The sequence below is a fragment of the Leucoraja erinacea genome, chromosome 36 (genome assembly GCF_028641065.1).
Source record: "Leucoraja erinacea ecotype New England chromosome 36, Leri_hhj_1, whole genome shotgun sequence".
In the NCBI taxonomy this organism is placed as follows: domain Eukaryota; kingdom Metazoa; phylum Chordata; class Chondrichthyes; order Rajiformes; family Rajidae; genus Leucoraja; species Leucoraja erinaceus.
The window spans coordinates 9,129,173-9,144,215 of record NC_073412.1 but is presented as its reverse complement, the minus strand read 5'-3'; the positions used below and the strand labels follow the sequence as shown (position 1 = coordinate 9,144,215).

Genomic DNA, 15,043 nt, shown 5'->3' with positions numbered 1-15,043 from the left:
GTCCCTTGTGTGTAGGATAGTTCTCGTATACAGGGATCGCTGGTCATTGGGGATGTTTCTGCGCTGTGTCGCTAATGTCTAAAGGAACAGCCCCTTCTATCCACAATGTCCGAACATGATGTCCAAGTCCGTGCCAGACTGGCGATCACCACTTCTCTTAAGCTGCACGTACTCGTGACTCTATGGGTCAGGCAGCATCTATGGCGGGGCAATTGTACAATTCACCAAATCAAATTGGCGTGTACCTCTCTGGAGTGCGGGAGGAAACCAGGAGGAAACCCACTCGGTCACAATGGAAATGCATAAACTCTGCACAGACAGCACCCGTAGTTAGGATCGAACCCGTGTGTCTGGCGCTGTGAGGCAGCAACTGTACCACTCGCTGCTCTACCTACAATAATATGCATCAAAGAATGCAGATAGTTGCATATAAATTATATGCATAAACTGAGCAGAGTGGGCATCGAACCTGACATAGAAATGTCATAGATCATCTCCACTGCCTTCCTGCAACACCCCTCAATGCGGCCTTATTCGGTCAGTCGCCAAGATGTCACTGTGCAGTGATTCTAGGATTATCCTAGAATGAAGTTTGAAACTGCAGATCAAGATCAGGGCGCAACTGGGAGCCAGTACCTCAGCTCCAGAGCCCCCGGGTTCGATCCTGACCTCGGGTGCTGTCTTTGCGGAGCTTGCATGTTCTACCTGCGGCGCGGCTTTCCTCCGGGTGGTCCGGTTTCCTCCCACATCGCAAAGACGTGCAGGTTTGTCAGCCAATTGGCCTCTAAATTACCCCCCAGTGTGGAGGGAGTGGAGGTGGAAGTGGGATACCTTAGCTATCTAGTGCGAACAGGTGATCGGCGGTCAGTGTAGACTTGTTGGGCCGAAGGGCCTGTTTTGACGTCGTATCTCTCGATCAACAATTGTAGTTTTTTTTGCTGGAGAAGTGAGGAATTAACTTCATTAGGCAGCTAGACACAAAAAGCTGGGGTAGGTAACTCAGTGGGGCAGGCAGCATCTCTGGAGAGAAGGAATGGGGTGACGTTGATGGGTCGAGGCCCTTCTTCAGTCCACTGTTGCTGTAATGGGCAAAGCTGGTGTGAACGGGTGATAGATTGTTGGCGTGGAGGGCCTGCCTGTTTCCATGCTGCATCTCTAAACTAAGATCAAAAGAAGTGGTCAACTTCCCACAGAGCAGGTGGTATTGGATAGCCCAGGGCAGAGGCTGATTGACTGGAGGTTTCACCCGGCAACCAGTCCCAGCTGAGACACAGTGTCCACACGACTGCACTTATTTCAGAGACTCGTTGCAGTCTGATTTTGACATCTGCTGTCTCTCCCCATGTAGGTGCTGGGCCAATTATTGCTCAACACCTGCCTCTGCTGACAGAGAGATGGAGCTAATAAACTGGATCTAGGTGTCGCGACTAAATGTGTCAATGTTTTATGTCTCATTAGTTTTACCTTGATTTATAAGACAGCTGGCATTGGCTTGCAAGTTGCTGTTTGTATCAAAGTGACATTGGATTGGATTGAGGATGGGGGGTGCGGGGAGATCGGTAAAAAATGATTTAAACACCTGCCTATCACTGGCATCGTGGGAGATGTTCTTGGCACTGAAAATCTAGCCTGCAAAATGGACAGAAAGCCCAATTTATAATTTTTAAGCATCCCCCAACCCCAGCCCCCACCCCTTGCAATTCCCTTCCCAAACAGAAGGATTTTATTTGCAAGCCGATAGTAGCTGGGAACACTAGTCTGTGTTAACCACACTCCAAACACTTTCACATGCACAGTTTAATTGGCCCGAAGGTGGACAAGCAGAGGGGATAAAGCAGTTCCAGTGCAGTATAAGGCCCTTCGACCCACCGAGTCTGTGCTGGCCAGCGATCACCCCGTACTACCTTACACACTGGGGGGCTAGTTATAATTTTTTTCACGGAAGCCAATTTATCTACAAACCTGCACGTCGTAGGATTGTGGGAGGAAACCGGAGCGCCCGGAGGAAACTCACGTGGTCACAGGGAGCACATACAAACTCTGTATAGACTGCACCCATAGTCAGGATCGAACCCGGGTCCACGGTACGAGTTCATTCCAAGAGTTCTCCCAAGTTTCCCCTGATTCGAACTCGGAGATTTACGGTAATGGCCACTCGTCGGTACCCGGGGCTCTCGTGGACATTTTTCAACCTGTTGAAAAATCTTCACGAGTCTTCCCGAGCTTACCTGCCGTTAGCGAGTCTTCCCGAGTACCTGCCGTTAGCGTTATGAGCCGCTAAGAGACGTCCCCGAGCTCTGACGTACCCGCTACGTACATTCTACGTGCTTACCCCGAGTTTGATTTTTGAAAAACGGGAGAGCTCTTGGAATGAACTCGTACAGTGGGACAGGGCTTCTAGGCAGCAACTCTATTGTTGCGCCACCGTGCTTCCCATTCATCCTTGGAACTGATCTTGCAAAGACCTTTCAACGGTCATGAGTGATAGGAGCAGAATTAGGCCATTCGGCCCATCAACTACTCCGCCATTCAATCATGGCTGATCTATCTCTCCCTCCTAATCCCATTCTCCTGCCTTCTCCCCATAACCCCTGATGCACAAATACTGGTTGACTTTTCTCCCCCATCCCCACACCTTCCCAGTGTTGAATTGAGGGGCAAATCTCCACGTGATTATAATTGTTAGTCATCCGTGCACCAACCCTGTCACCAGTTATTATAATTTATGTCTTAATATCCTCCTCTGGGAGAAGACCTGGTGAAAAGCTATTTCTAATGCTCCAGTAAAGATATCCCACTTTGATAACCTCTCCAAACCTTCTGCTGATCTGCTTGGGGTAGTTACAGAGCTCTGGGAATGAAAGCAAATAAACTAACCCTGTACCACAACCAACATTTGTATGTGCACTTGTTTCGATGCCAACTCCAAATGTGGCCACAAGCATAATATCCTGGATTAATTCACTTCTCAGGAGTAGTGGCACAGCGGTTGAGTTGCTGCCTTACAGCGGCAGTGGCCCGGTTCGATCCTGACTGCTGGTGTTGTCTGTACGGAGATTGAACGCTCTCACCGCGACTGCGTGGGTTTTCTCCGGGTGCTCCGGTTTCCACCCACACTCCAAAGACGTGCAGGTTTATAGGTTCATTGGCGTCGGTAAAATTGTAAATTGTCCCTAGTGTGTATCATAGTGCTATTGTATGGGGTGATCGCTGGTCGGGGTGGACTCGATGGGCCGAAGGGCCTGTTTCCACACTGTAGTCTCGCAAGTCACTCATTGTGCATTGGTTTTCCATTTGACCTTTTGACTGTAGGGGTGATGAAGGTGAGCGGAGGTGGTGACATATCTGGACATTCACATCCAGCACTTTGATTACCTTTAATGGACCAGGGAGACTGTGGTCAGGTGAAGTAGTGTCTGAACACAGCGGGGGGAGAGTTTACAAACCTGAGATTCCTTCCTGCATTGTGAGTAAAGAATCTAATATCCTCTCCCAACCCAATCTACCTTTCAAGAACAAAGACCGTCTAACAGGAACTGTGACACAAAAAGAAGATTTGAGGTAAACTAAAAACTCAAACTCAATTCAAATCAACTCTTGCTTTTGTACCAGAGAAACTTATCACTCCAGAGGCTGTTCTGTTTGAAGTTGCAAGCAGGGGAGCTGGTTTCTATGTGATATTTTATTGGCGTCAAAAGTAGACAATAGACAATAGGTGCAGGAGTAGGCCATTCGGCCCTTCGAGCCAGCACCGCCATTCAATGTGATCGTGGCTGATCATCCCCAATCAGTACCCCGTTCCTGCCTTCTCTCCATATCCTCTGACTCCGCTATTTTTAAGAGCCCTATCTAGTTCTCTCTTAAAAGCATCCAGAGAACCGGCCTCCACCGTCCTCTGAGGCAGAGGATTTCTCTGTGAGAAAAAGTGTTTCCTCGTCTCCGTTCTAAATGGCTTACTCCTTATTCTTAAACTATAGCCCCTAATTCTGGACTCCCCCAAACATCGGGAACATGTTTCCTGCCTCTAGCGTGTCGAGACCCTTAATAATCTTATATGCTTCAATAAGATCTCCTCTCATCCTAAACTCCAGAGTGTACAAGCCCAGCTGCTCCATTCTCTCAACACATGACAGTCCCGCCATCCCGGGAATTAACCTTGTAAACCTACGCTGCACTCCCTCAATAGCAAGAATGTCCTTCCTCAAATTAGGGGACCAAAACTGCACACAATATTCCAGGTGTGGTCTCACTAGGGCCCTGTACAACTGCAGAAGGACCTCTTTGCTCCTATATTCGATTCCTCTTGTGATTGTACTCACTGGCGATGAAGGTGCTTCTGGCAACGATCCCAAATTCCCAACATCTGCCTGCCCTCCAGATGTGGTTCCAGTGATTGTACACAGCATTCCCACCAGGCTTAAACTTCCTGGGAGCTCTTCAGAAAAGCCTGTGTCATAGAGTGATACAGTGTGGAAACAGGCCCTTCGGCCCAACCTGCTCACACCGGCCAACATGTCCCGCCTACCTGCGTTTGGTCCATATCCCTCCAAACCTGTCCTATCCATGTACCTGTCTAACTGTTGGGATAGTCCCAGCTGTCCCAGCATTGGGATAGGAGGTGACTACCTCCTCTGGCAGCTTGTTCCATACACCCACCACCATTTGTGCTTCCAAAGAGTTTGATAAGTCAGATGTGAGAACCAGCACACAACACGTTGTATAAATCTTATATTTGGAAAGTTTTCTACAAGCAAGACATGAATAGAAGGGAGAGAGGGAGAGATTAGTTCCCTATTTGGATAAACGAGCAGCAAACACAATATGAAACACAGCAATTATGAATAGTTAATGGTATGTAAATCTTTAAAATAGTTTTAAATTTAATATTGAATTGAATAATTTGAACTTTAAGTCATTCGAACGCAACCAAGCCACATACATTTAAAGAGTCTACTTTAAACAAAGGTTAAAATATATATTAACATAAGGGGTAGACACAAAATGCTGGAGTAACTCAATGGGACCGGCAGCATTTCTAGAGAGAAGTAATGGGTGATCATTTCTCAGACAGAAGAAGGGTCTCAACCCGAGACGTCACTCATTCCTTCTCTCCAGAGATGCTGCCTGTCCCGCTGAGTTAATCCAGCATCTGCAGTTCCTTCCTACACATAGGTGAGATGACCAGGATCCAGTTGAGTGATGATGTGGCAAGTATGAATGTTGATCCTTGGTAGACGGGATGGCTTCTCTGATCCATTGCCTCCCCAGATGCTGCCTGACCTGCTGAATTGCTCTAGCACTTTGAGTTCTACTCCACCTTCTGTGATCCTTATCGCTAATGTATTACAGGTTATTTTACCATAGAGTGATGCAGTGTGGAAACTGGCCCTTCAGCCCAACTTGCCCACACCGGCCAACATGTCCCAGCTACACTAGTCCCACCTGCCTGCGTTTGGTCCATATCCCTCCAAACCTGTCCTATCCATGTTATCAAATGACGTTTGAAAATCAAGATAAATTAGATTCACGGTTTTCCCAATTCAACAAGTTTAATCAAGCAGGATTTTCTATTTTGAATTTCATGTTGTCCGTCCATTATCATGTTTCACTTTTCGGTTTAGTTTAGTTTAGAGATACAGCGAGGAAACAGGCCCTTCGGCCCGCCGAGTCCGTGCTGACCAGGATTTACAATTTTACCAACGCCAATTAACCTACAAAAACCCGCACGTCTTTGGAGTGTGGGAGGAAACCGGAGCACCCGGAGAAAACCCACGCAGGTCACGGGGAGAACGTGCAAACTCCGTATAGTCAGCACCTGTAGTCAGGATCGAACCCGGGTCTCTGGCGCTGCGCCACTGTTGGGAACCTCTGGTCCACAGCACAGTGGGTCGGGGGTAGAAGATGCCTTCAGGATGCTATTGAGAACCTTGAGGCCAAGCATCAGGCACCACCTCCACCTCCATTCCCTCCTTCTGTCGCCTACTAGCCCATCTGTAGAAGCGTCCACGGCTCCTCCTCAATGGATCCAGAGAGGCCGAGTCCCCTCATCCACCAAAGGGCAAGAAGCGAGTCTGACCCGAAACATCATCCGTCCATTCCCTCCACAGATGCTGCCCGACCCGCTGAAGATCCTCCAGTGACTGTTTTGGACAAGAAGGGGCAGCGAGTTGGGGAAAATGCTTCATTGATATCTGCACAAGCTCAACCTCGTTGTCAGGCAGCATCTTGAGTCTATCATCTGGTCCAGACTACACCCAGCCACAGCAACAGCAACAGCAACATCACCTCCTTCGCTCTCATCACCACTGGAGGCTGCCTTGTGCCTGGTGGCTGTAGGCGGTGCCGAATGCCCGGTCCAGGTGGGTGAAGAAGGGGGCAAAGTTAGTGTTGGGGTCCCGGTGGTGGAGGTCGTGGGCCGGGGACCCTCCCACCAGCCCCCCGGGCACCAGCCGGTGGAGACCCCAGGGGAGGTCGTAGCCGATGTGGTCTTCCACCGAGAGCCAGACGCTGGAGACCATGAAGACCCAGGTGGTCAGCGGGTGGACCTTCAGGAGGAGCGGGGTGGTGCTGCTCCAAAAGCCGACGGTCAGGAGCTCCCAGGGCCCGAGTTGTTGTGTTGCCCAGGAGAACGGGGCAGCGTAGCGGTGGTGGGTGGCGTGTACAGCCCGGTACAGCCGCGGGTCCCAGTGGTGGACCACATGCCAGATGTAGTATTGCAGGTCAAACACCAGCAGGCAGCTCAGGACGCCGGCCAGCAGCTGGCAGAGGGTGGGGGCAGCAGCGGGCGGATGGGCCGAAGGGTCCCACCACCAGCCCTTCAGCCCCACGGCCGGCAGCACGAAGAGGAGGTGGTTGGAGAGGGCTCGGCCCAAGCACCGGGCCATGGGGCGAGGTCCCGGCCGCCAGCGCTGCATCTTCCACCGGGGCAAGCCGGGCAGTCGAGGCCCCAGCAGGTCGGCGGCGGCGAAGGGCAGACAGAAGGCGAGGTAGCCAGACAGGGAGAGGAGGACGGGGAACACGGGGCTCTGCACAGCCCAGCGCTGCTGCAGGAGGACGTGATCCCACAAGGGCTGCAGGGCTGGCGGGCTCAGCGTGGAGTTGTGGCCCATCCCGGTCACCTGGTCCCCGGGCCGTCCCCTGCTCCACCTCCCCCGGGCCCCGGGCTGCTTTATACCCCCTCCCCGACCCCCACACACACACACACGCACACAATACGGAGCGGGTGGTCACATCTCATCCCGGATTAAATCGCCTGATCCCTGCCGCCTGATGCCTCTGCAAGCGGCGCTGTAACTAACGCCACTGGCTGCTGTGTTCAGTAGAATCCACACAGTCACAACCTGATATGAAGTTTATAATGTTTAGGAAGGAACTGCAGATGCTGGTTTACACCGAAGACACAAAAAGCTGGAGTAAGTCAGCGGGACAGGCAGCATCTTTGGAGAGAAGGAATGAGCTGACGTTTCGGGTCGAGACCCTTCTTCAGACTGAAGTTATAAAACTATGAGATACGAAACGTTGCTTATTTCCTTCGCCCCAGAGATGCTGCCTGTCCCGCTGAGTTTCTCCAGCATTTTTGTCTACCAGAGGCTTAGATAGGTCACTTCAACCTCCTGATAGGCTCCAAATTACGTAGACTCGGGGCATTATTTTTGATTTTGCACTTAAAAAAAAACTATATATTGTAGGAAGGAACTTGCAGATGCTGGTTAGAGTATATATATATATATTAATTCGGTTTAAACCAGCATCTGCAGTTCTATACAGATATAGATATATATAATCTATCTATATCTGCTGATTTTGCACTTTAAAAAAGTTATATATATATATAAAACTAACCCTAACCCAACCTATCAGCTTCTACGGAACACAACTCAATATACGTTCTGCCACATTTCAAAGAATGCAAGTTTGTAGGTTAATTGGCTTCTGTAATTGTCCCTGGAGTGTGGTGTGTGGGATAGTACTGGTCAAAGATCTTAGAGCAGAGCTCCGCTGTAAGGTCTTTGGTGCTGGTGTCCGGGTGGCCGCTGGTCGGCGCGGACTCGGTGTTTCCACGCTGTATCTATCTCTAAACTAAACAAGAATCCGCTGAAAGTTGGGATCTTGGGAGCAGTAACGGGCCGCCTTCTGTCTGCCCGCTGGTCGAGTGGACACTGTTCATGGTGAATGGTCACGGTGGCGCAGCGGTAGAGTCGCTGCCTCACAGCGCCAGGGACCCGGGTTCGATCCCGACTACAGGTGCTGTCTGTACGGAGTTTGCACGTTCTCCACAATCCGCAGTCTTTCCTGTGCACACGTGTTTTAAACGTTGTCGTTATGTCTGCTTCTCTTATCTGTGGCTCTATAAGGATGTTTCCACTAGTGGGAGAGTCTAGGACCAGAGGGCACAGCCTCAGAATAAAAACACGTACCTGCAGAAAACAGACGATGAGGATTTTCTTTCTCCAAATCTGTGGAATCTATTGCCACAGACAGATGTGGAGGCCAAGACATTGGGTATTTAAAGCGGAGGTGCTTGATTAGTGCGGGTGTCAGGGGTTACAGGGAGAAGGCAGGAGAAAGGGGTTGAGGCTCTATAAGGCACTGGTAAGACCGCATTTGGAATATTATGAGCAATTTTGGCCATCATATCTGAGGAAGGATGTGCTGGCTCTGGAGAGGGTCCAGAGGAGGTTTACAAGAATGATCTCAGGAATGAATGGGTTAACATATGATGAGCATTTGTCGGCCCTGGGTCTATCCCTACTCGCTGGAGTTTAGAAGAATGAGGGGGGACCTCATTGAAACGTACAGAAAGGCTTGGATAGAGTGGACGTGGAGAGGATTTTCCACTTGTGGGAGAGTCTAAGACGAGAGGTTATAGTCTCAAAATTAAAGCAAGTCCTTTTATGAAGGAGATGAGAAATGTCTTTAGTCAGAGGGTGGGGAATCTGTGGAATTATTTGCCACAGAAGGCTGTGGAGGCCAAGTCAGTGGATATATTTTAAACTGAGATTAATAGATTATTGATTAGTATGGGTGTCAGAGGTTATGGGGAGAAGGCAGGAGAATGGGGTTAGAAGGGATAGATCAGCCATGATTGAATGGCAGGGTAGACTTGATGGGCTGAATGGCCGAGTTCTGCTCCAAGTGCATATGAACTTATGAACCGTCCCTGTCAGCTCATACCAGATAACCTGGCCCTCTGATCTCCTCGCATCTTAAACCTGTGCCCTCTAGTTTTAAACTCCTCTAAGCTGGGAGAAAGGACTCTCAACCCTATTTCCCTCATTTCAAGTTCGTGAGTTTATTGTCATGTGTCCCTGTATAGGACAATGAAATTCTTGCTTTGCTTCAGCACACAGTAAATAATAGGCATTTACTACAAAACAGATAAATGTGTTCATATACCATGATATAAATATACACACACATGAATAAATAAACTGGTAAAGTGCAAATAGCAGAAAGTGGTTATTAATAATCAGTTTTGTCCGAGCCAGGTTTAATAGCCTGATGGCTGTGGGGAAGTAGCTATTCCTGAACCTGGTTGTTGCAGTCTTCAGGCTCCTGTACCTTCTACCTGAAGGTAGCAGGGAGATGAGTGTGTGGCCAGGATGGTGTGTGGGTCTTTGATGATACTGCCAGCCTTTTTGAGACAGCGACTGCGATAGATCCCCTTGATGGAAGGAAGGTCAGAGCCGATGATGGACTGGGCAGTGTTTACTACTTTTTGTAGTCTTTTCCTCTCCAGGGCGCTCAAATTGCCGAACCAAGCCACGATGCAACCGGTCAGCATGCTCTCGACTGTGCACCTGTAGAAGTTAGAGAGAGTCTTCCTTGACAATCCGACTCTCCGTAATCTTCTCAGGAAGTAGAGGCGCTGATGAGCTTTTTTGATAATTGCGTTAGTGTTCTCGGACCAGGAAAGATCTTCAGAGATGTGCACGCCCAGGAATTTGAAGTTCTTGACCCTTTCAACCATCGGCCCGTTGATATAAACGAGGGCTGTGGGTCCCCCTCCTACTCCTTCCAAAGTCCACAATCAGTTCCTTGGTTTTGCTGGTGTTGAGGGCCAGGTTATTGCGCTGGCACCATATGGACAGTTGCTCGATCTCTCTTCTGTATTCTGACTCATCCCCATCAGTGATACGCCCCACAATAGTGGTGTCGTCAGCGAACTTGATGATGGAGTTCGCACTGTGGTTCGCTACGCAGTCATGGGTATAGAGTGAGTACAGCAGGGGGCTGAGCACGCAGCCTTGAGCTGCTCCCGTGCTGATTGTTATCGAGGCTGACACATTTCCACCAATACGAACAGACTGTGGTCTGTGGATGAGGAAGTCGAGGATCCAGTTGCAGAGGGATGCGCAGAGACCCAGTTCTGCGAGTTTGGTAACCAGCTTGGAGGGGATGATTGTGTTAAATGCCAAGCTGTAATCAATGAATAACAGCCTGACATATGAGTTTTTGTTGTCCAAGTGGTCCAGTGCGGAGTGGAGAGCCAGCGAGATCGCATCCACCATTGATCTGTTGTGGCGGTACGCGAACTGCAGTGGGTCCAGGTTTTTGTCGAGGTAGGAGTTGATTTTAGTTTAGTTTAGAGATACAGTATGGAAACAGGCCCTTCGGCCCACCGAGTCCGTGCCGACCAGCGATCCCCGCTCTATCTTGGTATCCTAAAATGAAAAATTGTCCCGTGTGTGTGTGTGTGTGTGTGTGTGTGTGTGTGTGTGTGTGGGATAGTGTTAATGTGTGGGCAATGCTGGTCAGTACGGACTCGGTGGGCCGAAGGGCCTGTTTGTCTCCGTGCTGTATCTCTACACTAAACTATCCTACACACATTAGGGATAATTTACATTTATACCGAGACAATTTACCTGTACGTCTTTGAAGTGTGGGAGGAAACCGGAGTTCCTGGAGAAAACCCGCGGGAAGAACGTACAAACTCCACACAGACAGTGCCCGCAGTCAGGATTGAACCCGGGTCTCTGGCGCTGTGAGGCAGCAACCCCACCGTGCCGCCCATAATGGAACATAGAGTGTACAGCACAGGGACAGCCCCTTCGGCCCACAATATCTATGCCGAACATGACACCAGGTTAAACTAATCTCTGATAATTGTATAAACCTTTAAAAGATCATTCCCCAGCCTCCCACACTCCAGTAAGAATAACCCAATCCATCCGACCTCTTCTTAAAAGCATAGATATCGGCACGGTGGCACAGTGGTGGAGTTGTTGCCTTACAGTGCCAGGGACCCGGGTTCGATCCTGACCACGGGTGCTGTCTGTACGGAGTTTGCACGTTTTTTCCCTGTGACATGCGTGGGCTTTCTCCGGGTGCTCTGGTTTCCTCCCACGCTTTTTTAGGTTAATTGGCTTATTATAAGTGTAAAATTGTCCCTGGTGTGTGCAGGATAGTGTTAATGTGTGGGGATGAGTGGTTGGCGCAGGCTCGGTGGGCCGAAGGGCCTGTTTCCACGCTGTATCACTAAACTAAAAGTCAGCCCTCTCTTCCAGGTAACATGCTGACACACTTCTCCTGCTCTGTCTAACGCCACCACACCCTGTTGCTCAGAGACCAGAACTGTACCGTGTTGTTAGCATCTCACGCACTTGCTATTTGTTCTCTAGTTGGGTGCAAAGTCCCAGCGCTAATTCCCCAGCGAACACACTAGAGCCTTTTGTCCTTTGAAACAATCACAGTCTTGGTTCCAAACCATTTCATGTGACAATGATCACTCCTCTAATTCCACAGCGATTAGACATTTATCTTCAAGACTTGGAAATGAACAGTTAGTATATTCTCACTATTCTCAATCTGAATTCTCAAAAACCATTTTTGAAAAAAAAATTCTGCAAATACTCAGCAGGTCAGTAGGTTAATTGGCCTGATAAATGTAAAAATTGTCCAACTTCCAGTAGACAAGACAATAGATGCAGGAGTAGGCCATTTGGCCCTTTGAACCAGCACCACCATTCAATGTGATCATGGCTGATCATCTCCAATCAGTACCCCGTTCCTGCCTTCTCCCCATATCCCCCGACTCCGCTATTTTTAAGAGCCCTATCTAGCTCTCTCTTGAAAGCATCCAGAGAACCGGCCTCCACCGCCCTCTGAGGCAGAGAATTCCACAGACTCGCCACTCTCTGTGAGAAAAAGTGTTTCCTCATCTCCGTTCGAAATGGCTTACTCCTTATTCTTAAACTGTGGCCCCTGGTTCTGGACTCCCCCAACATCGGGAACATGTTTCCTGCCTGGATGATCTGCCATGATCATATTGAATGGTGGTGCTGGCTCGAAGGGCCGAAGGGCCGAATGGCCTACTCCTCCACCTATTTTCTGTGTTTCAGTATCATATCATTCAGTATAGTCCCTGGTGGACTCTTCAGAAGATACAAGTTCTGAGAGAATTTCTGTGTAATGTACGTATAATTGTGAACACTTTGCGTGTAATTTATTTCCATTTTGCATGTAATGTATTTATAATTTATTTGAAATATGTGTAATTAGATAAGAGGTACAGAAGTGTGAAAACGCACACCTCCAGATTCATGGACAGATTCTTCCCAGCTGTTATTAGGCAACTGAACCATCCTATCAGTTCAGTTTATTGTCACGTGTACCGAGGTACAGTGAGAAACTTTTGTTGCGTGCTTACCAGTCAGCAGACAAACAATACATGATTATAATGTTTAAGGAGGAACTGCAGATGTTGGAAAACTGAAGGGAGGCAAAAATGTTGGAGAAACTCAGCGGGTGAGGCAGCATCTATGGAGCGAAGGAAATAGGCAACGTTTCGGGTCGACCAGTATTTTTGTCTACCTTCGATTTTCCAACATCTGCAGTTCCTTCTTAAACTTTAGATTAGGCTCTGAGGGCGAAAGGAATTGAGGGATATGGGGGAAAAAAGCAGGAATGGGCTTCTGATTTTGGATGATCAGCCATGATCATATTGAATGGCGGTGCTGGCTTGAAGGGGCAAATGGCCTAATCCTGCACCTATTTTCGATGTTTCAATGCCTCTGTGTGCTGTGTTGTTGCTGCAAGATTCCCATTGTACCTGTGTCTCTCTCTAGTGCACGTGACGATAAACTGAACTGAAGTTGTTAATGTGAAGTAGTTAATGTGCATTTCTGCCCAGCATTGTCAGACCTGATCGACCGGTAACACAGATGGTGGCAGGTTTACAGCCGTTTTCAGACGCCTACTTAGTTCGAGTCTATCAATGACCATAGATAGCTTTGCTAATTCACAAACAGGCCAAGGATGTTATGAGCAAAATAAAAAGAGTCTTTCACGTCAGCTACAGGAAGACAAACATCTCAAAACTGACAAAACTAAAGTTTATTTTAAAATACTGTCAACTCTACACACATGCAAATGTATATTTTTTTCATTTTTAAAATATCTTGCCAGTTCATATTAACCATTTCAGTTATAATTTTGCACCAAAAATCAGAAATATGACCAGATTAAAGTTAATTATGCCAACAAAATACTGCATGTGACTGCCCCGCGCGTCTCAGTGTTGCTGGGAGTGGGTGAGTGGGTGAGGACATGGGGCGGTGTGCAGCTCGCCCAGAGACCAGTCCAATGATGGTGGACACGGGCAAATCCCTATTGGTGCCGCGGATCATGGCAGTGCCAGCATTCCTGACCTGCGTCAGGTCTACCTCCCTACGGCAGCTTGTGTCAAACTAACCCAGGTGTATAAACGTAGCAAGACTACTCTGGGAGGACAGTGCCAGCAAGTAAAGTGACTGTTCTGGGACCAGACTGGGTGAATGCCTTGGTTGGCGAGTGGGGTCAGGTCACTCGGGCACAGAGAGTCACACACACACACACACACTGCCGAGCCGCGGGTGGGCGGTGTATCCAGCTGGTGGAGGTGATGGGGATGAACACCCAAAGGCACTCTCGTTACAAAAGTGATAACATGGAAAACCTCATCGGATCGAGAGTGTGTGTGTGTGTGTGTGTGTGTGTGTGGAGTTAGACCCCAACGCAGAAGAGAAGCATCAAGTCCTCACCGTGGGTGCTGGCCATCTCACTGCCCAGCTGCCTGCCCGCACCAACACACACCCGCACCAACACACAGTGCGCACTTCACCAAGGGCAGGTTTAACTCTTTACTAAGTTTCCCTTTTGCTAACCAGCCAGCGGCCGATCGTAACGGGCGGAGATTGAAGAACACGAATAAGGGAAGAGGAGGAGGAGGGGAGGATCAAGAGAGCACACAACCAGAGGGAGACAGCAATGGACATGTTGAAGGGCACAAAGTGCTGGTGTAACTCAGCAGGTCAGGCAGCATCTCTGGAGAGCATGGATAGGTGGCCCATTGTCAGTCTGAAGAAGGGGCCCAACCCGAACATCATCCGGGGATGATGCCTGACCCGCTGAGTTACTCCAACACTCCTTTGTAACCAGTGTCTGTAATTCATTATTTCTACACTGGACATTCAGGGCTGGTTGGGCGGCAGTGAGGCAGTGAGGAACAAGAGCCTGTATTTTAAGCCCTCAGACTCCTTCACCTCTCGGGCAGGTTTGTCACCTCCACAGCTCCAGGAAGACGCTGCCCCTTGTCACCATGGACAGGGGGAGTGGGGAGTGGACTCTGGAAACGGTGCTGTCAGTGTTAATGAACAGGAAACAGGACTATCTTCAGCTCACTCCAGGAGGCCACTGCAACATAGACACAGAGTTCCTGCCGTAACTCAGCTGGTCGGGGATGGACTCTGGACAAAAAGGATGAGTGACGTTTCTGTCTGGCCAGTCTGAAGAAAGGGTCCCAACCCAAATCGTCAGCCGCCCCTTTCCCCCCCCAGAGGCAAGAAAACCGATTCCTTCTCTCCAGAGATGCTGCCCGACCCGCTGAGTTACACCAGCACTTTTCCTGTAAGCCAGCATCTGCAGTTCTTTGCTCACTGGAATATTGGGGCCCAGGTTAGAATGTAGGAAGTAGGAAGAGAGATGGGGGGGGGAAAAACTCCCTGTTGCCGATGTGTCCGCTTGGGGAACTGTTGGCAGCGAGCCGCGCTGAGGCCTCCCTCCG

The 15,043-nt window shown here is 49.2% G+C and overlaps 1 protein-coding gene across 1 annotated transcript; it reads right to left on the bottom strand.

Moving 5' to 3' along the window:
* Positions 1–1,833: 1,833 nt before the first annotated feature.
* On the bottom strand, positions 1,834–7,109 carry ch25hl1.1 (cholesterol 25-hydroxylase like 1, tandem duplicate 1). The gene has a single exon (XM_055662620.1). It carries the CDS (start codon positions 7,107–7,109, stop codon positions 6,300–6,302), a length of 810 nt encoding a protein of 269 aa, XP_055518595.1. The 3' UTR covers positions 1,834–6,299.
* Positions 7,110–15,043: the final 7,934 nt, after the last annotated feature.

Coding starts and splice junctions, on each gene's coding strand:
- ch25hl1.1 (XM_055662620.1), bottom strand. CDS start 7,109: ATGGGCCACAACTCCACGCTGAGCCCGCCAGCCCTGCAGCCCTTGTGG.